The sequence below is a fragment of the Telopea speciosissima genome, chromosome 5, assembly GCF_018873765.1.
Source record: "Telopea speciosissima isolate NSW1024214 ecotype Mountain lineage chromosome 5, Tspe_v1, whole genome shotgun sequence".
NCBI lineage: Eukaryota > Viridiplantae > Streptophyta > Magnoliopsida > Proteales > Proteaceae > Telopea > Telopea speciosissima.
This window is the reverse complement of record NC_057920.1, coordinates 24,392,156-24,417,550: the sequence shown is the minus strand read 5'-3', so window position 1 is coordinate 24,417,550 and position 25,395 is coordinate 24,392,156. Positions and strand designations below refer to the sequence as shown.

The 25,395-nt window shown below is 40.8% G+C and overlaps 1 protein-coding gene across 2 annotated transcripts in view; it reads left to right on the top strand.

The window, feature by feature from the left end:
• The first annotated feature begins 472 nt into the window (after positions 1 to 472).
• LOC122662610 (probable protein phosphatase 2C 12) overlaps positions 473 to 25,395 on the top strand; it is a 64,179-nt gene continuing 39,256 nt past the window's right edge. The window contains exons 1-3 of one of the 2 annotated variants that reach the window (XM_043858288.1): positions 473 to 698; positions 736 to 1,149; positions 17,466 to 17,637. In XM_043858288.1, the coding sequence (XP_043714223.1) occupies positions 952 to 1,149; positions 17,466 to 17,637 (370 nt within the window). In that variant the 5' untranslated portion in view covers positions 473 to 698; positions 736 to 951. Of the gene's footprint in view, positions 699 to 735; positions 1,150 to 1,730; positions 1,875 to 17,465; positions 17,638 to 25,395 lie in introns of those variants that run through there. The other variant, XM_043858290.1, reaches the window with a different exon arrangement.

Sequence of the window (25,395 nt, the reverse complement as noted above, 5' to 3'; positions counted from 1 at the left end):
ATTCGTTTTGATCATGTTCGACTTGTGACTTTGTGAGGTTTAACCTAATTTTCCAACTATGGACAAGTGTCCGAAAATGCGCAATTAGCTTGTGAGTTGTGAGTGTTTTAATTAGAAAAGAGCCAGCCCGAGGCTCACGCCAAAATCAGGTCCAAATTCGGCTTGGGACTGGGTTTTTGTTTTTGTTGTTGACATATCAGCCAGCACACATGAAAGAAAGGGGATGGGACAGCTAGAGTCCCTACTCCCTCTCTCTCTCCTGTCTTTGCCTCCAATGGAAATTTTGCAAAGTGCCGGGATCCGCGTCTCTCGATTCCTGCAACAATTCCGCTTCATCATTGCTCCTCTCTTTCGCGGCTAACCTCTACCCAACAATGACGAATCTCTCCCTCTGTGAGAAATTTTAATCACTTCATTTTCTTATTTTCCTTCCTTCTTTTTCGAAAAGTTTCCCTTCTCTGATCCTTCTTTCGTTCTCATAAATGTTTATACATTATACATTTGATTTTGGGAATTAGTTGACGAGGATTCTTGCTTTTATAGATTTCAGTTTATCCACATTGTTTTGATTGTGCGAAAATCCTCGTGAATTTTATGTTTTATGGACAATCATCCGGTTTGCACTGCCGATCTTGTATTCGAGAAACGTTCAAGTCTCCTGCTGATTCTCATTCCTTTTCTTCTTTCCTGATGCTTGTGTATTTATGCCGTTTTTGTCGGATTTTTTCCTCTAAGGTTGACTTTTTTTATTCTTCTTCCTTGGAAATAAATCACGACAATGTTGACGGATTATGGGGAGGAGTGGTTAGGGTCATGTAATATTCAGTTGCTTACTTGATTCAGGCTCCAATCAGGTTCAGTTTGATTTGACTCACGAAGCAGGGAGGACTAGAGGTGGACATCTTTGGTGATAAGAGCTCTTAGTTGGGATATTGATTTGGGAGGTGAACAATGTCTACCAGGAGCGAACGTCAGACGCTCCCACTGGCAGTGCTGCTCAAGCGTGAGTTAAGCAATGAGAAGATCGAGAAACCAGATATCGTACATGGTCAGGCCGGCCAGAGCAAGAAAGGGGAGGATTTCACATTATTGAAGACGGAATGCCAAAGGGTGACTGGAGATGGACATACCACATTTTCCGTTTTTGCAGTATGTGACTCTTTTTTATTCCTTCCACCCCAAGCCCCTCCATTTGGGCGAGTTGAATAGTTCTGAAATACAATTAGATGGGATTGTATGGAATTTATGAATGTGTTTGTCAGTAATTTATTATATGCATCATCTTGCAATGTCCGCAACGTTTTACACATAGATTCATGGGTTTACCTACATGTTGAATAATGGGTTCAGCGATACATGTTGACCTCAGGGTTTTACTGCAGATAAAAATGGAATACCTGAGGTTTCGAATTTCTGTTCTTTCAGCTTCATTTACAGAATCCTTAAGCATGTGCATAGTCGAAAGATATGTCTAAAGCACTGCTATTAATGAATATCTGTTTCCCTGAATTAGGTTATGTATTCTATGGTTGCGCCATTCATTTGTGTTTTGGGCTTTCACTGGTCATTGAAGCAGGTTGTGTTGGGTCACTAACTATTTGGCTGCAGATCTGCTTTCTACTTTTGTGCCGTTACATATGCTTGCTGACGGCCAAAACATAGAGAAGAAAAAGAGAGGGGGGAGGGAGGGGTGGGAGAAAAGCAACTGAGCCAAAAAAGCTAGTCAGTACCTGTCTTTTCCGCTTTCCCTTGCTGCAAATGCACTTCCATCAGGTGGAACCAAACATAAACTTACGAAGTTTTTGGCCTTGGAAGGAGCACAAGTTTAATGATGCGCTATTGACATTCAAACTGAAAAGAAGCTTTTATTCATGGTGATCTATTCAGTAACCTCATAGATCTCCAACCTAATTTTGTCTTCTTCAAGGGAATAATAGCTTCCTTCTTTTTCCCCGGAAGTAGTCTTACATGATCGTAAGCGGCCATCAGTGAGACAAAGCTCAAGAATTTTAGAGACTCTTGCTGGATTATGTACTCAATTAATGACTTTTAGGGTTCTCTTGCACATTGTTACAGTAATAGTGTCTAAGAGGAAAAGCCAGTGGGTAAACCCATCTTCCTGGCTTTAACTGGCTGCAAATGCACTTTGTCAGCCGGAACCAAACACAGCGTTACTAACTTTTCAGACTCGGAAGAAGCACATTTGTAGTGATACACATACAGCCAATTGACATCAACTGAGTAAAGCCTTTCATTCAGGGTGATCTATTTAAGTGACCTATGTGAATTTCCAACCTAATTTTTTCTTCTTTAAGGAAACAGCTCGTGTTTTTCTCAGTACAGTCTCAGATTATTGTAATCAGCCATCAAGGAGTCAAGGCTCAAGAAGTTTGGAGAGTTTTGCTGGATCTACTCAATTAATAAGGCCTTTTGTTGGATAGATACTCAATTAGTCATGCATTTTGAGGGGTCTCTTCCGTTGTTTCAGTAATGATGTGTCTGTTATCATTTTTTTGTATGTAGTTATATTAGAGTCTTATTCTGCAGGAGACTTGAATTAAAGTTCTGTTTATTTCTGTAGATCTAGGTTTTATTATTGGAATGTTGTGTTTGTACTTTGTTTTTTTTTTTTGTTTTTGCATCTGTTATAGTTCTCTTGAATGTAGTGAGTAGGTCCTTATTTGGAGGATTTGCTTATTGTGAAAGGCAAAAGTTCCTCTGGTTGGGCATGTTCTAAGGGTATCTTAGGGTACAGGCACACCTAGTTGTGCCACATGGAAGGATGATGTGGCAATCCTGACCGTTGGGTTTCAAATTTTAGACTCAAGTTCAATCATTTACGCTCCCATGTTTTGGCATGTACAGTCTTGGTAACCCTGGATTTGTCAATATGCTTATTTTGCCACTTGGCCAACTCCATTTTGTTGAAACCATAATTCTAGGTTTCGAAACCAGGCTCAAAACCAAAATAATATTTCGTGAAGCTGCGAATTTCGGTCGAAACCTCCAAGTTTCGGTGGTTGGTTAAGAGTCAGGGTTTCGGACCTAAATGGTCAAATTAAGTCCCGAATCTTCTAGGAAACCCTATTTTAGGTCCTCTAAACATAGTGGAACTCATACATTTTAAAAATACACACCCAAAGTAGTAGTTTGACTATACTACCCTAGGTTGGTGTTGTGACAATACCAGTGGCTAAACAATAGTAACCACGCAAGAAAAGTAGAGAAGGAGAAGAAGAAGACTGAGGAAGAAGAAGGGGGGGGGGAGACTCTGCAAAAGACCAGCAGACTCCTATTGCCAGTATTTATTAATGGCTTAATCTGTTTGTAATTAACCCGGTCACAACTGAATTTTGTAACCTCTTTTTCTTTATCCTTGGCAGCATCACTTACCATCTCTTTTATTGAGGACTGTAGACAGCTCTGAATATGAATGCTTGAGTGATCAGAATCGATCACCCAGGCCCTTTATTTATAGTAATCTGAAGTACATGTAATTGAAGTAAAACTCCTCAGTCCTAATCCTACTAGGAATTCCTAGTACAACTAGGAATCCCAGAGTAGCACTCGGCTGAGGAGGAAAATACAATAAAATAGTGGAAAATAAAAAATAAAAGAAAGAAAAAGAGTAATCCTAACACAACTAGGACTGCAATCCTAACACAAACACAACTAGGACTGCAATCCTAACACAACTAGGACTAGTTCCCCCAATCGGGTAACTAGCCTATCTCAACACTCCCCCTCAAGTTGGAGCATAAATGTCAACCATGCCCAACTTGACAAGAATAGGATGAAAAATCTTTCCACTTAAGCCTTTAGTAAACACATCAGCAAGCTGGTCAGAAGATTGCACAAACGGAACACACACCAACCCTCCTTCCAACTTTTCTTTAATAAAGTGTCTGTCAACCTCCACATGCTTAGTACGATCATGTTGAACCGGGTTGTGAGCAATACTAATAGCAGCCTTGTTGTCACAATACAACATCATGGGAAGAGGAACAGGAGTCCCGATATCTTGTAATAAACCTTTGAGCCACAACATTTCACAAATACCTTGTGCCATAGCATGAAACTCGCTTGGACTAGATCTTGCCACGACGTTACGCTTTTTCTGCACCACGTAACAAGATTGCCGCCAACAAATGAGCAATAGCCGAAATGGACTTTCTATCGGGAGGAACCAGCCCAATCCGCATCAGTATATACTTCGACACGAAGATGACCATTCGGAGACAAAAGAATTCCTTTACCCGGTGCTGATTTTAAATATCGAAGGATCCGGATAACAGCATCCATGTGAGAGGAGTGTGGATCATGCATGAACTGACTAACCATACTCACAGATACTGCTATGTCAGGTCTTGTATGAGACAGATAGATGAGCTTACCAACCAATCTTTGATACCGACCTTTATCAACAGGAGTTCCCTCCTTTTCTTTAAGTCTTGTAGTAGCATCCATAGGTGTATCGGAAGGATGACACCCTAGCATTCCAGTCTCGGTCAATAAATCTAGGATGTACTTTCTTTGGGAAAGAAAGATGCCTTTAGAAGATCTAGCAACTTCTATCCCTAGAAAGTACTTTAGTTTTCCCAGATCTTTTATTTCAAATTCTCGCCCAAGATAAGTCTTCAACTGGGTGATTTCATGATTATCATTCCCGGTCACCACAATATCATCAACATAAACTATTAGGAGAGTTACCTTTTCACCATTTTTCTTGATAAACAAAGTATGATCAGCGTTGCTCTGCTTATAACCTGCAGAGACCATTGCCTTATGAAATCGTCCAAACCATGCACGAGGGGACTGTTTCAGTCCATATAAAGCACGCTTCAATTTACAAACTTTCCCGCCGGTCTTATCACAAGAGAATCCAGGTGGAATGTCCATGTACACGTCCTCGTCAAGTTCTCCATGGAGGAAGGCATTCTTCACATCTAATTGTTGTAACTCCCGGCCAAGATTCACTTGTACAAGAAAGTAGCACTCGACGGTGTTTAATTTCGCGGCCCGTGCAAAAGTCTCCTGGTAATCGATCCCATAGGTCTGAGTAAATCCTTTTGCAACCAAACGTGCTTTGTATCGATCCACAGTGCCATCTACCTTCTGTTTCACCACAAACACCCACTTACATCCAACTGGTTTCTTTCTTGGAGGAAGAACCACAAGTTCCCATGTATTATTCTTTTTTAAGGCTTGCATTTCTTCCATCATTGTTGCTTTCCACTTTCCATCTGCAAAAGCTTCCTGCCAATTTTGGGGAATACGAACAGAAGAAAGAGAGGAGAAAAATGTACGAAATGATGGAGAAAGGGAGTCATAAGAGACTACATGAGAAATGGGGTGCTGGGTACAAGCCCGAATACCTTTACGATGAGCAATAGGTAAATCAGGAGATGAAGGAGAGGATATGTTACCTGGAGATCGATCTGGTTCCAGGGTCGACAACTGTGGTGGTGCTGGAGCTACAGTGGATGGAAGCTGCTTGTATTGGGAATGTCCCCTGTGATATGTTTTGAGATTAGAGTCGTTAATTTTCTTCTGAAATTCCCTAATGGTTTGTTGGACTGGAGTCACCTCCCCCTGAAGGGAATTATCACTAATAGGATTTTCAGCATCCTCTAAGTTTTCCCCCTGGGGAAAATCCGGTGGAAAAGCCGGTGGGGAAGTAGGAGAGGGGAGAGGGGAGGAAACAACAGCCGGTTGAGGGGTGGGTGAAATAGGTAGTTGGACTCGGGTCTGGGTCTGTATGGGAAGGTCAACCATCACATCTTCACCAAAAGTCTCCCCCTGAAGAGGTGTGGGGTGATAATAAGATAGAGTTTCATGAAAGACAACATCCATATTGGTGAAGGTGCGACGGGTAGGAGGATGGTAACACTTATATCCCTTTTGGGAAGGAGAGTAACCTAAACAAATACACCGAGTCCCACGGGGTTCAAGCTTGCCCGGAGATCGGGTATCGCGAACATAACAGACACAACCAAACTCCTTTGGTGGGACAACAAAGGTGGAGGACCCCTGTAGTAATGAAGCAGGGGTGGCAGAGTCAAGGACTCGAGTAGGGAGCCTATTGATAAGATAGGCAGCAGTCAGGACAGCATCTCCCTAATATTGGGAAGGGACAGAATGGGCAAACATAAGAGCCCAAGTCACCTCAAGAAGGTGGCGGTTTTTTCTTTCAGCCACACCATTTTGGGCTGGGGTATCAGCACACTGGCTGTCGATGGAGTATTCCATGGCAGCAAGATCTGCTGAAACCGACCATCCATGTATTCTTTACCATTGTCACTACGCATATATTGAGAGTGGCGGTGTATTGGGTCTGAATCATTTTATGAAAATTTTGAAAACAAGAGAAAACTTCACTTTTGTTGTGCATTAAATATACCCATGTACACCTAGAATAACAATCAATGAAAGAAACAAACCAACGGTGGCCTTTAAGGGATGGTTTGCGGCTAGGCCCCCAAACATCAGAGTGAACAATATTAAAAGGAGAAGAGCTTCTTTTATTAGAAATAGAATAAGTAGAACGATGTTGTTTAGCCAAAACACAGGCTTCACAAAAAAAATCATCTTTATGACATTCTTTAGCTAATGCTGGAAATAAAAGGGATAATGTTCCTAAAGGGGGGTGACCTAGTCTATTATGCCATTGTTGAAGTTCAGAAGAAACTAACGCACTTTGAGGGATGGGAGAAGCCAAAGGCAGTGGTGAAGTAAGACTCCTAGTATTAAGCAGGTACAATCCACCATTCATCTTACCACATCCAATCGTCGCCCCCGTTGCCAGATCCTGAAACACACAGTGTGAAGGAAAAAAGGTTACTTTACAATTTGGGTCACGGGTAAGACTACTAATAGAAAGAAGATTAGTGGTAAATTTAGGAATATGTAAAACAGATGATAACTGTAAGGAAGGTGTGCAACTGATGGAGCCCTTTCCAGAGATAGAGGAGAGAGAGCCATCAGCTACTCGTACTTTGTCTTTACCAGATGTAGGAGAGTAACGAGTAAAGATACTGGAGGATCCAGTCATATGATCAGTGGCACCGGAGTCTATGATCCAAGGAGAGGAGACTACCGATGCACAGTGACCAACAAAAGAAATACCTGAGTGAGCTAAATTTGAACCTGGAGGAGTGGAAGAATTGGCAGGTGTTGTTGTAGCAGCGGAAGCCTGTAACATACGACGGAAAGCCTGAAGTTCATCCTTGGATAGTCCAGTGTCAATAGGAGGGGTAGGAGTGACAACTTCAGTATGATTAGCTTTGTTTTTCGATTTGCGAGCAACACGTTTAGCCTCAAAGTCGGCTGGTTTGCCATGTATCTTCCAACAGGTGGCCTTGGTGTGCCACAATTTTCCACAATGCTAACATTTAATCTGTGTCTTCTCAAATTTAGAAGTATCAGCAACTGAAGGAGTAGAACCAGCCCCGGTCTGCAATGCTGATCGATCTGGAACTGTAGTATTGAGCATAGCAGTTCTTCGGCGATCTTCACTGTTAACCAAGGCATAAGACTGTTCCAATGTAGGGAAAGGGTCTTTGCCTAGAATCTGAACCCTAATTGGGTCGTATTCCACGTTAAGTCCAGCCAAAAAATCATAAACCCTAATTTTGTCAATATGCTTTCTGTAGGCAGCAATGTCAGTGGCATTAGTGGGCTGATAATCAGAGTAATGATCAAGTTCTTGCCAATACTTGCGGAGTTCAGCATAGTATTGAGGGATTGATGAATCATTCTGCTTGGTGTCATGGATTTTCTTCCTTAATTCGTAGACCTGAGCATCATTCCCTCCTGTGAATAGGTGTCTTTGGCAGCCTTCCATATCTGGGCAGCAGTGTCTAGGAGAAGGTAGCCCGATGCAATTGGAGGACGCATAGAATGAATAAGGTATGACATGACCATGGAGTCAGTGGATAACCATTTAGTCTTGGCAGCTCCTTCTTCAGTAGGGATAGGAGTAGTGCCTGTAAGGTGTCCTGTGTAGCCACGGCCAGCAACTGTAAGGTAAGTGGATCTGGACCACATTAAATAGTTTGTCCCATCTAGTTTGGTGGGAGAAGCAAAAGGAAGATACTCTGGTCGAGAAGATCCATCAGAGTCAGCTGAAGTGATGTCAGACATCATGTAAAGTTCCTTCAAAAATCAGAAAAAAACTGATGATGTAATAGGAAACCCTAATCGAGTAGAGCCCTGGGTTTTAAGGCTGTATGAGTTGCAGCCCTTAGAACTGGCTGAAACAAGGTTCGAGTGTCTTCCTTGTAGTAGAGAAAGTGTCCTCCAGACAGTGGCCCCTTCAGATGAGCCAATAAAAGCCCTGAATTGGAGAAGATTTAGGTCAGCAGGGACAGATCTGAATGCAAAATAATTGCAGATTTGGATCTGCTGTGGATTGAATTCAGATCTGCAGTTTGAATGCAAAAAATTGCAGCTTTGGATCTGCAGTTTGAAAACAATAGGGTGTAGATCAGAAGGTGCAGGAATCAATCTCCAAATAAAACCAGAAATCCAGCTCGATTAGGGCAGCAGCTTGATCTCCAAGGTTGGAGGAAACCTGCGGCAGGTTCAGATCACCCCAGTATTTGAATGATTTTCAGAGAGGTGTCATGGAGGGCAGCAGCTAATTCTTCATTGAATCACCTCAAAGATGCTGCCCTGCATGAAGTAGAGAGTCCGAGAGAGTTGGAGAAGAAGAGAACCAGAAGCCGAGAGTGTGTTGAAGATGGAAACCAGAAAAATCGAGGGGAAGCTGTTCTTCAGATCAGAGATGGCTCTGATACCATGTAGACAGCTCTGAATATGAATGCTTGAGTGATCAGAATCGATCACCCAGGCCCTTTATTTATAGTAATCTGAAGTACATGTAATTGAAGTAAAACTCCTCAGTCCTAATCCTACTAGGAATTCCTAGTACAACTAGGAATCCTAGAGTAGCACTCGGCTGAGGAGGAAAATACAATAAAATAGTGGAAAATAAAAAATAAAAGAAAGAAAAAGAGTAATCCTAACACAACTAGGACTGCAATCCTAACACAAACACAACTTGGACTGCAATCCTAACACAACTAGGACTAGTTCCCCCAATCGGGTAACTAGCCTATCTCAACAAGGACATTTGTCACATTTCTATAATTTCATTGCCTCCCCTCCCCTTTCCTTACCTCTCTTTGTTTCAGACTTGAACCCCACCGCAACCCACCAGACCACCCCTGCCTTGACTACACCGCGTTCTCCTCTCTCTCTCTCTCATAATCTCCATGGAATCTGAGAGAAAGTGAAGCATTCTTCTTCATACACCATAGGGTCTGAAGATTTGTGATGACCATCGAAGAACTCGTCTTCTTCATTCCTAACTCCGAATCTGGGTTAATTATGGCCGGTATGTAAGTAAAATTTTCTGTTCCATGGTCCCATTTTTATAAATAATGAAACGAATTGTGTGGAAAGGAAATAGGCATCTATGTTTTTCTGGGAATCCAAGTTTGAATGTGTACAGCGATTGCAATAGAGCACAGACTATAATATGGGGGTTCAGTGGGAACGATTATAAAAGTGTAGTGTCATTATCTTGAGGGAAATTGTCTAGATGGCAATATCCCGTGAGGGTACTTCCCTTCGATCAATAGATAAACGAGGAACTGATGGTTTATAGTTGTTAAACCCCAAAACTACATAAATCTCATAAGCGGTAAACTTGCAACATACTTGTGGGGTGTTTCACCCCATTATCGGTGTTGTTGAGTCACCCGGTCGAAGGGAGGGTGGGGGAAAGAGAGAGGAAGAGCGGAAAATTTGAATAACAGAGAAATAAATAATTAACACATCATTTGATAGGGGTAAAAAAATATATGGTTACAAAATCTGTTTGTAACCTTCTTGGTTACAAACAGACGCACCCTTTATTAATAATCAAAGTACAGCCCAACAAGGAAATAAAGTTCTTTTATAGCAAGGAAAGTCTAACTAGAAGTCTAGCCTAATTAGGAAGGAAAAATCTAGACTGACTAGGAAAAGAAATAAAGTAAAACAAGTACCAAAACCCCAGATACGATAGGGACACTCTCCTATCGTGGTATACAAGAAAATTGTACCCCCATGATACAAGGTCCATTCTTTAACACTTGCCCTCAAGCTGGAGCATACAGGTCACCCATGGCCAGCTTGGAACATCCTTTCCGAATAGCAGGACCAAACAGAGGCTTGATAAACACATCGCCAAGTTGTTCAACAGAAGAGACAAATGAAGTAACAATCAATTCTTCATGACAACATTTCTCTCAAAATAACAGTCAACTTCAATGTGCTTGGTTCTCTCATGAAACATTGGATTGCTTGCAATGTAGATAGCTACTTGGTAGTCTTGGTTATCATAGAATATCTTCATGGGTTTAGAGACCGATAAACCCAACTCTTGAAATAACGACTTCAACCACATCAACTCGACTGTAGGACTAGCCATAGCTCGATAGTCAGCCTCAACACTGGACCTAGCCACAGTTGTCTACTTCTTGCTTCTCCAGGTAACTAGATTACCACCAACAAAGGTGCAATATCCTATTAGTCGATCCCCTGTCATCATGAGCACTAGCCCAGTCAGCATTAAAAAATCCTACCTGATCAACACTCTGCTGAGGATGCTAAATGAGCCCCTTTCCTAGAGCTCCCTTCAGATACGTTAATATACGACAAGCTGCCTCCATGGTACAAAATTTCGCGAGATATCGCCGAAATTTCGGTAATTTCGACACTACCGAGACGAGATGGGCTTCCGAAATGAAAAAATTCAAATTTTGTAGAAATTTTGGTATATTTCGGTACATTTCAGTATATTTCGGTAAATTTCGTAGAAATACTTTGTGTATTGAGTATTGAACTATTGACTATTATGAAGTTTATGAGTTATGACTTATGCACTTATGACTTTATGAGTTTAAACTTTAAAGTTTAAACCAAAGGCTACATTTGACTTTATTTTTGTTTCATTACTTTGTTTAAATTTCTTGTTATGTCTTTTAGTACTTAAACAATATGTATTTAACTATTTTATACATCAGGGTCCAACCGTATACAGTCAATCAAGGGTGCAAACCCAAAACACCACTTTGAGTTCATTTTTTTTGCAAAATGAAGGTTTAAATGTGTTTATTTAGCTTAAATAAGGGGTACATGAAGTATCAGGCCTTAATATGGCCAAAAACCCATCGAGATGGAGTGCCGAAATATGGTAGAAAAAATACCATATTTCGGCAAAATTTCGGTATATTTCGGATATTTCGAATATCTCGGTAGGCCCGAGATACCGATATATCGCGAGATATTGAACTATGGCTGCCTCCCATTGAACCCTTCTTTGGTGACTGTATGAACTGACTGATTACTCCAACAACAAAGGATATGTCTGGTCTAGTGACAGTTACGTAAATAAGCTTCCTACGAGTCTCCTAAACCGATGCTTGTTTTTAAAGTCTTCACCATCACTAGTCCCAAACTTCTGATGTGGATCCATAGGAGTGTTAAAAGGTTTAGAGGCAAGCATACCTGTCTCAGATAAGAGGTCTAACACAGATTTTCTCTATGATTGACTAATTCCTTTCTTACTCCGTAGGGCTTCAATGCCAAGAAAATATCTGAGGGCACCCAAGTCTTTCATTTGAAAATGCTGATGAAGAAAATTTTTTCACTTCTGCAATCCCGGATGAATCCTTGCCTGATATATTTATGGTCAGAATAACACTGTGAAAACCCATAGCGATTTAAGAATAAAGCTGAACTTGTCGAACCAAACTCTAGGTGACTGTTTCAACCCATAGATGGCCTTGCAGAGCTTGGATACTCTATCGGAATTCTCCTCCTGAGCAACATATCCAGGAGATTGCTCCATATAAACCTCCTCTTGTAGATCACCATATAGGAATGCATTTTTGATATCCATCTGATATAGGGGCCAATCTAAATTCACAGCCAAAGAGATTAGTACACGAACTGAATTTAACTGAGCAATAGGAGAAAAGGTTTCAAAATAATCTACGCCATAGGTTTGTGTGTAACCCTTTACTACCAACCAGACCTTAAGGCATTCAACGGAACCATTTGGATTGTACTTGATGGTGTATACCCAGCGACATCGCATTAGATCTTTACTTGGAGGCAAATCCATTAGAGTCCATGTCTGTCGAGATAATGAAGCATCCATTTTCGTCTCCATATCCATTTTCCATCCAGGATTAGATAAGGCCTCATGATGATTTTTAGGAATGGATATAGTAGATAATGAAAAAACTAGGTTATGGAATGGAGATGGAAGATGAGAGATAGACACATAATTTTCTATAGGATAGGCAGTCATGGATTTTTGAGTGCAAGAATGGATACCTTTCCGAAGAGCAACCGGTAAGTTAATAGAAACCTCAGGTCCAAGATCGGACTATATGATGGACTGGGCAACACTGGAGCCACTGTCTGCTTGTGCCGCTGGTATGCCTGCAATGGAGGAGATGAAGTAGTGACAAGAGCATCATCAAAGGGCACAAGAATCGGAGTAAGGGGTGTATGATCAATACCTGCAGTAGATGTTGGTGAAGGAGCAGTAGGAGAATAATATGATGTATTCTTGAAAAAAGTCACATCAGCACTAACAAATTGCCGATGAGTAATAGGATCATAGCATCTGTACCCCTTCTGAGTTCTAGAGTAACCACGAAAAATACATATTAATGCCCAGGGAGATAATTTATCAATGTGACGTTGCAAGATATGAACAAAACACACACAACCAAAGACTCTTGGTGGAACATTAAGCAGGGAACCATTGGGATATAAAATAGAAAAAGACATTTGGTTATCTAGAACCGAAGAGGGCATCTTGTTAATAAGAAAACAAGTAGTGAGAACAACATCACACAAAAAATGTTTGGGAACATGCATATGAACCATAAGTGGCCGAGCAATTTTCAACAAGTGCATTTTTACGTTCAGCTAACCCATTCTGTTGAGGGGTATTTGAACAGTTCGTTTGATGAATCATACCATTAGCCAAGCAAAAACCAGAAATTTCACGGCGAGTATATTCAAAAGCGTTATCAGATCGGAAAACTTTAATGGAATCATCAAATTGAGTTTTTAAAAATAGTAAGAAATTCGGAACGATCTTTCAATAAATATGCCCAAGTCAAGTGGGAATGATTATCCACAAAACTAACAAAATAAGAAAACCCTAATCTATTACTGACGTGACAGGGACTCCAAATTTCAGAATGAGTTGAAGGAAATAAGGATGGACTCCTAGACACACTTCGAAGGGAAAGATGATCAATGATGTTTCCCAAGTTCACATGTTTCACACTCAAAACGAGAGATGGATTTGCAACTTGGAACCATCAGCTGAAGCTTGGATAAGGATAGATGCCCCAGGCGAAGATGCCATTGAAGAGGAGAGGATCCACTAGCAGTTGTAGTAGCAACGATAGACGGTAATCATGGAACATGAAGGACAAATGATAAGGTCACGGATGAAGTAGGTGAGACTGTACCATAACCTATCACCTGGGTGGAGGATCCATCAACAAGAATGGCTGGAGAAGTATTTTGAACTTTTGACATAGAAGAGAACAGGTTTGACTTACCAGTCATATGGGAGGAAGCACCAGAGTCAATAATCCACAGGTTGGATGATGTAGTGGTAAGAAGAGTTGAGTTACTTGTGTGAGTTAAAGTGGCTGTAGAGGTGGAGGCAGATGACTCAAGCTGTTGAAGGCACTTAAGTATCTGGTTATAAACATCTCAAGGCACAGAAACAGAGGAAGAAGCCACAGATGTAGATGCAAGTGTTGTGTCACCAGAAGTTACTCTCTCAGTAGAGCTGTTAGTCATGGCTATGTTGGCTAGCTCATTGGTCCAGTCTGGTCAATTATGTTTAGCCCAATATGTGTCAACAGTGGCTTGCCGCAGAAGGTACACTGTCGAGAAGACCTATCAGTTTCCTGTCCTCCTGTACCATGACCATGACCTCTCCATTGGCCATGGTCTATACCAAAGAAGGTAGAGCCTCGTCCTCTGCAAGCAATAAAGGCTGAACCTTCCTTGGGAGAAGGGGAAGGATCTACTGTGAATATGGTATTGGTACGCTGAAGATGAGAGAATGTCTCATTTAACGACAGTACTTTCTCACCAACAAGAAGTAGACTTTTAACAGATTGGTAATCAGGATGCAGGTCGGCTAGAAACTTAGCCATATGAAACTCAACTCGCTGAAGCTTCAACTGGACCATTAGTAAGAGATTGGTGAACTTGGAGTTCTTGAATAATGCCCTTGTAACTGCTGAAGTATCCATTCGACGACTTGTCCCCTTGTTTTTTTTTTTGGATGAATAAATAATTCAATTACCAAAGGGAGAAAGAGGGGGGGGGGGGGGAGAGGATACAAGCAAGAGCCGACACTACGCCCTACCAAAAAGTAGGGACAAAACAAGGGCCAAAGCCCAACCCAAAAAACGCACAAAAGAACAAGCCAGGCTCAAAGAGGCCAACTAACCCGGGTCAATAGGCTCACCACTTAGAGCATTGGATCTATAATCTAAAAGGAAAGGTGCATTCAAATCCAGGGCGGCGAGGGAGTAGATAAGGTAGGGACGCTTCTTAGGGAAAGGAGGGGAACTGGGGTTACGGCTTGTCCCCTTGTTTAAAGCTGAACAAGTTGTCATAGAGCTCATAAGTCCGGGAAATATTTTTCTCTTGAGAGAAACTTTCCTTTAAATCATTCCAAACTCCCTTTGCAGTAGTGTGAAACATGACGTTTGCGGCAATGGCAGGATCCATACTATTCCACAACCAGATCTTGAGTGTGGAATTTTCATGCATCCCGTCCTCATATGCTTTGAGGGAAGCTGATCTTTAGAATCAATAGGAGGTTTAGTAGTAAGATATTTCATCTTCCTTTTAGCATGAATGTAGACTTGGACTGCTTGAGACCATAACATGTAGTAAGATACACCATTAAGTTTGATGTTAGTGATCTGAATATGAACACTATCCACAGGTAACTTAGGATCAGCCATCATACAAACAGGTAAAATAGGGATTGGGGAGAGCATCCATGAAGAAGAAGTCTGATCTCAGGAAATCAGACCAGGAGGTGATCCTGAAAATAGGATCGAGGGTGCCTTCAGATGGACACAAAAAATCCTTAAGAACCAAGGTTTTAGATCTCGGTTTCGCCAGGCCACGAAGCTGAGATCTCAGCGAGATCTAGGCGAGATCATGTATTTTTTTTCCTGAACTCGATGGTAGGTTTCGGTGGCCATATGGCTAGGGGCTGAAACTTGATATTCCCCCTATTTTAGGCCTTCTAAACACAGTGGAACCCTTAGTTTTTACAAATTCAAACCCAAAATGTTACTTTGACTACGGGCCCTAAGTTGGTAGTCTGCAAGTTTAGATCATGTTTTTATGAAAAATATAGTTTTTGAGATGAATAGTTACCTTAGGTTCTTGAGATGCAGCTTGGAAGAGATTAGCAGCTTCAATCTTTAATGAATCAAGCTTTGATGAGGTGTTGGAGGTGTGATTTGCCAAAAGAAATGAAAAACATGACCCAAAGATGGAGTTTCCCCTTCACAGAGGCGAGACAGGCGAGAGCGAGTCGAGATCTCGTCTAGTTATGGTGTATTATGAGTTTTCTGGTTCTACCGAGTCGAACTGAAATGAGAAATAGCTCGAGATCTCGGCAAGATACCGAGATCTCGAGTGAGATAATGACATATTTGTGTATCGCATGGCGTTTCGTCTCGAGATCCTATGAGATCGAGTGGCGAGATCTTGAACTATGTCAAGAACTTGATAACATCAGCCGGCTGGGTGGCGAGAAATTTCAGATGTCAATAACTTGAAGAAAACCTTCAGAACTTGAAACCACAACCATTATATGCATATAGACTGAAGGTTTGAAGCATATATCTTCAAAAGCAGCGGTAGACAGGTAGTAGAATTCCCTAGTTTAGCTTCATATCGTCATTAACTAGGGTTGTAGGTAGTAAATAGGCAGCATAGGCTGCTGCAACCAGAATCAAAAGTAGTCCTTAAATGGACTATCAAAACAGCAGTGGAAAAGAGATGATTACTGATGTTTAGAGATCTGAAGCCTCTGATTCCATGTGACAATACCAGTGGCTAAACAACAGTAACCACGCAACAGAGGGAGAGAAGGAGAAGAAGAAAATTGAGGATGAAGAAAGGGGGGAGACTGCGCAGAAGACCAGCAGACTCGATACTTCCACCAGTCTCCCTACCTCTGGTGTTTATTAATATTTAATTCAAAGTACAGTCTAACAAGGAAATAAAGTTCTTGTACAGCAAGGAAAGTCTAATTAGAAGTCTAGCTTAATTAGGAAGGAAAAATCTAGATTAACTAGGAAAAGAAATAAACTAAAACAAGTAACAAAATCCCAGCCACGATAGGGACACTCCCCTATCGTGGTATACAAGAAAACTTTTCCACCACGGTACAAGGTCCGTTCTTTAACAAGTGGTATATGCTGTACGTTTCTGTATATATTCTCTAAGGACAACCACTAAGTATTTACCCTATTTTTTTTGCAAAATTCATTTTTGGGAAAAGTGGTATACCTTCAACTTTGAATCTTGCAGAGATCTTCCAGAAATGCAACAAATCTTCGCTTCCGATGCATTCCACTATTGCCTAACTTGTTCTATGCTTTGAATGGGGCTGATTTGGCAAAAAAACCCCAAAAAAAAAGTTTGCACAATCTTTTCCGTCAAAACCAGTGAAGTGAACATTTCGAAACCTGACATTTTATATTAAAGGAAGGTATCGTCCGGAACGATACATTTCGTCAAAATTTTGCTGAAACAACGAAATTTCGACCGGAAAACTGCAATCTTTCCATATCATTCAAGGTTTTGTTTTGAAATCTGTTGAAACCAAATCATTTCGCGAAATTTCGGTGAAACCTTGAACTATGGTCGACATTTGACATGTGAGCAGGGGAGGGGTCAACCTGTTTATTAAATTTTAGCCCCATCCGACCTGCATGTGGCACAACTAGGTCTGCCATCCAGAAAACCCCCAAATCCTTTGTAAAACCTTAAGTCTTATATTTTTTGAATGAATTTCATACTTCTAATGAGTAGGAAGCTTTTAATGTTTGTCTTTCTGGAATTTCCCACACATACCTTTCTTGCATCCTTTATTTGGAAAGGATGCCAACTATAACTTTGTTGTTTAATTTGATTGTTTCTGAATTAGTTGGTACTCTCCCATCTAACACATTTCCTGCAATTTTGGTGCTTATTTCAATTATGTAATTCCTGTTTCGGCTCTTCCGCTGATTTATTTCTTTGTTAGAAATTCTTTTTTGAAGAAGGAAGAGAATATATTAAGTATAGAAAGTAAAAACTTTGCTAATTGATTAAAAATGCAATGATTTTGGCAGCTATTTGATGGACACAATGGTTCTGCAGCAGCTATATACTCGAAGGAGAATCTCCTAAACAATGTTTTGTCTGCTATTCCCTCAGATCTGAGTAGAGATGACTGGTTGGCAGCACTACCAAGGGCATTGGTTGCAGGTTTTGTAAAAACTGACAAAGATTTTCAAGAGAAAGGTATGAATATTGTATTAGATACATCATTCTTAATGTTAACCTCAGTGTAGTTGGATTTAGCTGAACCATTATGAGTTTAATACTTTGATATTAAAATATGGAGAAGTGTGTGTGAGGTACTTAAAGGTGTAGCTTAATGAAGCCTGGATGCAGTCTTGCCGTATAGACATCACATATACATACACTAGTGGCTGATGTTAAGTCTTATATATTCACATAAACCAATCAGCAGTACAAAATTCTTCACAAATGTATTGGCATTCCAGTCCTATGCATATATAGAATAACATTAAAATTACGAAATAACTTTAGTTCATGATGAAAATAAAGGAAATAGTACAAGTCAACTCAACTTAGCCTTATCCCCAACTAAATGGGGTCGGCTACATGGATCCTTTTCTTCAATCAACTCTATTTGAAGCCATACTTGTTACTAGTCCTAAGCTATGCATGTCTTTCCTCACCACTTCTCCTAGAGTCATTTTAGGCCTCCCCCTAGCTGTTTCAACTCCTTCAATCTGAATCAAATCACCCCCCTTACTGAAGCATTCAAAGTCCTCCGTTGCACATGTTCATGCCGCCTCAAACGACTTACTCACAACTTATCATGCATCAGAGCCACTCTTAAATTAGTTCTAATTGTTTATTCCTTATTTTATCTTTTCTAGTTTTATCACTCATCCATCTCAATATCCTCGTTTCAGCTACACTAAATTTATTTATATGTTGTTTCTTCACTGCCCAACATTCAGCTCCATACATCATTGCTGGTGGTATATAAAGAAATATGTTGATCACATAACACTCCAGATGCATCCCTCCACTTCGTCCACCCTGTTAATTCTTGTGCAACATCATTCTCTATTTTTCCTTTTTATGTATGATTGAATTTATGTACCTAAAATTTCACTTTGCAGTCCTTCTATCATCAATTTTCTTCACCACACTTTTCAGCCCTATTTTTACTAAAAGTACACACCATATACTTTGTTTTTGTCATGCTTATTTTAAAATCTTTTGATTACTAGGTTGATCTCCATAATTCCAACTTTACATTTATTTTTGCTTTGTTTCATCCACCGAAACAAAATCATCAGCAAAAGAGCATACACCAAGGGATCTGATCTTGAATGACTCTAGTCAACTCGTCTATGATTAGCGCAAACAAATATTGGCTTAAAGCTGATCCTTGATGTAATCCAATTGTCATGGAACTAATTCTCGGTTGAAACTGACTGAAATCTCCGAGTTGTCTTGGTTTCGGGCCTGGCCGAAACAAAACCCAGTGTTGAAACCTCGAAACGAGATCTGATGCATCTCAATTTCGGGCCTGACCGAAACTGGCCTCGAAATCGAGATTTAGAACCTTGCCAATTGTGAAGGGAATTCACTAATCACTACTCTACCGCTACCCCTCCTCCACAGTTCTTACACTAGTCACTACAACATTTTTTATCTTTAACTATGTCCACATATTTACTCAAAACACTTTTCTTCTCTAATTCTTGCCAAATTAATTCTCTAGGGATTCTATCATAAGCTTTTTCTAAGTCAATAAAAATCATATGTAGATCCTTCTTACATTCGTTAAATCTTTCCATTAGTCTACTAAGCAAATAAATCATTTATGTGGTTAATCTTCCTGGTATAAACTAAATTGGTTATTCAAAATATTAGTTTCTTGTCTCAGGCGGTTTTCAATTACTCTCTCCCATAATTTCATAGCATGGATCATAAATTTTATTCCTCTATAGTTATTATAGCTTTGAAAATCACTTCTATTTTTATAAAAATCGAAACCACAATGCTTCTCCTGCATTCATCTATCATTTTTCCTGTGTTGATAATCTTGTTAAACCGCATAGTTAGCCTTTGTCACAACTCAAAAACATAGTTGTCAAGGCAACCCAAGATGTTGGAGGGGCGCCTAAATGACAAGGCACATGCCTAAGCGTTGCCTAGGCGTACAATATATGACTATATGTAATATAGCAATGACAATTTTATATAATTATGTATTGTAATATGGGTGTAATATGGGTACAGGGGTAGTTCAGTCTTTTTGTTTATTCTATATTGTAACCCTATTGTAACCCTACTTCATGCTATTATAAATAGAGGGTGTCACACCCCGGCCCGGTTAATAAGGGCATGGTGTGACCGGATGCCAACTGGCACCTAAACAATCCTCCAGGATCATAGGTGCAGTACTCCCATTCACAGTTCATCAAAATACAGTAAATCATCGCAGCGGAAGAGAATAAGCAGTAATAATAACAACAATAAGTAGAGAAATCAAGTGATAACTAGATATTTATATTAACTGAACTTTGTATTACATTGGTGTAGTTCTCACAAGGTACTACAAGACAAAAGTGTAACAGTATCTGTAAATTATACTACAAAAAAGTAATTTATAAACACAAAAAGGAATAGCCTGCTCTGTCAGGCCAATCACGCGAACGCACAGGCATCATATCCACAGGACGCCTCATGAACTTCAAACTCCTGCACCGTACGACCCTCATCGGTGTGGAAGTTAGAAGCAAAAACAAGTCCATCATCTGGTTTCTCAGAACCAAGCGTATTATCTGAAAAAGAAGAGGGATCCACAGGGGTGAGCTCCACTGAGCCCAGCAAGGGAAAACATGCAAGCATGTGCATATAGTCTATGATGCATGACCTAAACTAAGGATGCTTCTAGCAACAGTTCTAAGTCACATGAGGTATGAGTGCTACTGTCGTAGGTATGATATTCCCAGTCCCGGAACCGCAAACCAGACATCGGTCATCCATGAATACCACTCTACTACGGTGAAGACTCACCGGTTCCGGAATGAACACATCAGACCCCGACAAACCCTCAATGCGAACCCTACTGTTTGTTCCCATTCTGGTATGTACTCTTCAGACCTGGGATTGTGAATGGCATTCCGGTATATACCCTTCAGACCTGCCACGGGTTATCTAACACCTTACCCCTGTTGGTAAGGGTCGTAGCATTGGGTTCATGTCAATCCTAACCCAATGCATTCTATCATGATGTCATATATTTCAGCAGTAAGAAGGTAGTAATTCAGTTCCATTATCATCTCATCCATAACAATCATAGAACATAATAATTATGCAAATGCAATATGGTATGCTTCCTAGAATCATGCATAGATCTAATGCAAAAGAAAAGCAACTATAAGCCTATATGAACCTTAATCATTAATATGGTGTATGAACAGGTGCAGCAGGCATAAACATAAAGACAGCAGTAAACACTCCATAAATAAAAGTCAAATTCCCTTACCTGGAGTTGCTGATATAGTCTAGGTAATTGAGAGTCCCAACTCACACCTTAACCTCACCACTGATGATATTATAGCCTAGATAAACAATATCCATCATGTATTAGGTCCAACACAACCCTAAGTAAAAGCCCTAAGCATATAGGAACCAAAACTGGGACTGTAGGTAGGACCGGATTTGGAGTTGGCCTGAATCTGGTCAGCCGTAGGATTCAGCAGGCTGAATCCGGTGGCCAAACCAGTACCTATTTTGGGTTTTGTTTCTCCTGGATTAGGCATTTAGGCCTAACACAGGTCCCCATCACCCAAATTGAATTAGGGCTATTCAAGGGTGAAGTCTTAGGTCCAAAATGACCCATTTGCATGTATCATCCATGAATTGTTTCAAACCCTAGAATGGAATGACAGAATTTTCTGGGTTTTATAGGTTAATGGGCAGGTAAGTATGGAAATAGAAGGATTAGGGTTCTAGTGGGTTGGGTGATGCCCTAGAGTGGCAGATTGGTCTAATTGGGTTAGGGTTTAGAGTCATTAACAACCATTCTAAGTAATCACACAATATAGGGCTGTTTAGTCCATAGGTTCAAGGAGAAATAAAGAAAAAGAGATGAAGAGAGGAGATTGCAGAATTTTAGGGAAACTCACAAGTAGTTTGCTGAACAGGAGGTGAAATCTTCCACTAAAGGTTCCTTCCAAGTTCCAAGTTTTCAATTTGAGAAGAATTCCTCAAGCCCTAGACTTCCTTCTTCTTCTTCTCCTTCCTTCTCCGTTTTCTTCTTTTTCTCCTTAAGCTGAATCATTTTTAGGTGTTGGTAGATATGAGTTTAGGCTAAGGTGGTTTTATATAAAGGGGTGGAACTAAGGGCTGTTTGGTCTTTGGTTAATAGAATTAGTTTTTACAATTTGTTTTCTCAAAACTGATTTTAAAAGATAATTAATTACTTAAGTCTAGTTTTTAAGTTATGATTTAAACTTAATAGGCCATAAAGGTGGGCCCGGGTATGCTGGCACACAGGCAGCCCCAGACTACAAAGGGTGTGGGTCCCACTAGGGTAAAATTACCTTTTTGCCCCCCATATACTATTAAAAGTAGAGTCTTATCTATAAAGACAGATTCTTACCTAAACCAGCCTAGGAAATTGTGAGGTTCTACATATGCTCAATCCAGCATGTTTGGCATATGAAGCTGATATGCTGGGACCCGACAGGATCCTCAGACTCAAGGATGGTTAGTTGTGCTGGCTCCTCGGAATCCTCCATAGGCGAGTCAATGGATTGCTCCGAACCACCACCGACGCAGCCCACAACATAGAGGCAAGCATGGACACTGACCCAGAACCTGTAATCACACAAGTTAAAAAAAAAGTTCAATTTAGAGGTGGGTTTCACAGAGGGCCAGTGTCATTATTGAAACAAGTCATAATTTCCCAAATACCAACATGGTATGAGAGCTGAGATCCACCTTGGGATCCTCAATGACCTAGTTCCTCTCTCTCTTCTCCCACCATACCTTAAACAATGCCGCCCTCCTTCCTCCTCTTCCTCTCTCTCTTTCCACCTCTACACAGCACCTCCACCACTTCTCGCCGCCTGGAAGCACAGCCACCACCACCTTCTGCCTTCATCTAGCGCTGCCAACAGCACCACCACCACCACCACCACCTTCCGCCTTCCTCTCTCTCTTGCGGTTCCTCTCTTGGAACTGTGAGTCCTTTTTCACCCTTGGTGGTGATTTTTCTCTCCCACCAAGGGCTCTTTTTGGCTTGATCCCTATGGTTTAAACCTGATTTGATGGTTTATTCTCAGATCTAATTTTTTGGTTGCTCATGCTACATCTTTTTCCTTGTGGCATGCTTTGGTGATCTCTGCCGAAGGCCTTTGTTCGTGCAATTTCTTTTTATTATCTGTTTCAGATGGAGGGAACAGATACTTAAACGACTTCAACCATGTCCACTGTTTTGGATGGAGGAAACAACCGTCATGTTTTCCTACCATCCCTGTATGCTCCGTTAAACTTGATGGGAGTAACTATTTGATGTGGTCGAAGTCTTGCTCCTTTTCTATCAGTTCCCGTGGATTTTCTAAGTATCTCATGGGTGATTTGGAGAAGCCTACAACTGCCGATGCTGCTCAAGAAAAGTGGTGTTCTGATAACTCTCTTGTTGTGGCCTTCCTGTTGAATTCGATGCAACCCCATATTGCTCAGGGATATCTTTTACTTGATATTGCTGCCCAGATCTGGCAGGCTGCAAAGGAAACCTACTCCTAGGTTGAGAATGCTACCTAGGAATATGAGTTGAAACAGAAAATCAGTGGCACCAAGCAGAGGGAGATGACTCCCTCAGTACTATTCAGAGTTACGAAGTATGTGGAAGGAACTCGACTTTTATGAAGATTATCATCCCCTTTGTTCATGTGATGCTGCTGCTTTTAAAAAACGGGAAGACAAGCTTCGTGTATATGAGTTCCTCGCTGGCCTGAACATTGAATTTGATCCGATTAGGGCTCATGTCCTGAATCGTGAACCCTTTCCAACCTTGGACCAGGCCTATTCTCTGGTTCAGTCTGAGGACATTCGGTGTGTTGCCATGTTACAGCCAAATTCTCAAGAAAAGATCTGCGTTATTTTCTGGTTCTCAATCTCGTGGAGGGAGTTCTTCCAACCGATCAGGTGATCGCAACCAGCCCATGAAAGAGGTTCTGAAGTATGACTATTGTGGTAAAGAGCGCCATACCAAAGATCATTGTTGGAAGCTTCACGAGCGTCTTGAAACTGGTACTGGCCATGGCCGTGGGCGTGGTGGTTCTACTGGTGGACGTGGCCGCGGTACTCCACCTCTTGCCCGCAACACGGAGACTACTACTGAGAGTTTTACTGGTGATACAGATTCCCCTTTTTCTCAGGAGCAACTCTTTCTATGCTGCGCCACATGATGACCCAGCTTTCCACTCCGTTTGCTGCATCGCCTCTCTGCCAACTCACTCTGAGTCCCATTCTGCCTATTCAAGTATTTATTTTTATAATGCTAGTGCCTCGATAGTATCAATTCCTTGGATAATCGATTCAGGTGCTACAGACCATATGATTTGTTCTCCCAACCATTTTTCTCAGTATTCCATTGTCGGAGAGTGTGGGCCAGAATATCGTGGGGGTATTCTAGACTCTCTACCTTTGTTTAGTTATTACTTTCATTATGTAATGTCTCTCTATGAGAGTCGGCTACTTTAGGGGCAGTTCTGTCCTCTTTGTAATTTTCCCTCTATTTATGGGCTTACCTATCAATGATACAAGTCAAGCTATTCTCTAATTCTCTCATTCTCGGTTCTGCTAACATGGCATCAGAGCCTCCTAATCTGATCTAGGGTTACAGGAAAGAAAGAAAAAAAAATCTTTTTTTTTTATCATCTTCTCTCTCCTTTCTCTCTCTCGGCTTCTACTTCTGTTTTTTTTTTTTGTCTCTCATCCTTGTAAGAGGGCAGCACTAATGAGGTAAACCTAAACCAGTGCTTTAGTTGCTGCCCTCCTCCATCCTACCTACCTCTTTTTCATTATTTTTTTCTGATCGATAGTTGCTGGCACAACACTGCGATATTGGAGTTTTCCAGAATTCTTTGAAGATTTGATCCCTATCACTATTGAAGGCTGATCTTCCATTGTTGGAGCTCCCTCTGCAATAATTCCTAGCATCTATCTACCTTTTTTCCATCTTCTCTTTCCCCTTTTTTCTTCTCCAGCCTTGATTTACCCCAATCGATCTCCTTTATCCGGGTTTTTTCAAAACCCTGGCTCCAATCGAGTTTTTAGGGTTCCTCCTTTCAGTTGCTGCTGATTTTTGAGGGGTGATTCTCCACTTCTATAAGGACCACTCGATCTCAATATTAGCCTCTTTCCAAGTGTTTGAAGACCCCTACCCCAATTGATCCTTATTTTCAGGGTTTTACAAAACCCTGACACAAATCGATTTTTGGGTTAGGGTTACTTGCTGCTGCTGGAGTTTTTTGGAGGTGTTTCTACCATCAAGAGGGACCATTTACTTCATCAATACATGGCTTAAAGAAGTTCTATTTCATGTGATAGCTGCTGCCCTATTTTTTTCTGCTCTTTTTTGGTGTTTCTCCCTCTTGAAGATCAAGTCTCAATCACAAAAAGAGATTAGTTATTTGTATTGGAGATCCATTCAAGCAGCTGAGGACAGCATCTATTCCAAGACATCATCAATCTTTGACAAGTCATCATCAATTTTTTGAAGCCCTCTTCCCTACAATCGATCTCACCTTTCAGGGTTTTGTAAAAACCCTGACTATAATCGATCTTAGGGTTAGGGATGTCCTCTCTTGCTGATTTTTTGAGGGGAGTTTTATCAACATTAGAGGAGTACTCGACCCTAGTTTCAGCATCATTCATGGAGTTTTTTTTGAAAAAAAAAATAAAAAAATCAGGTTTCTTCTTTATGGTCAATTT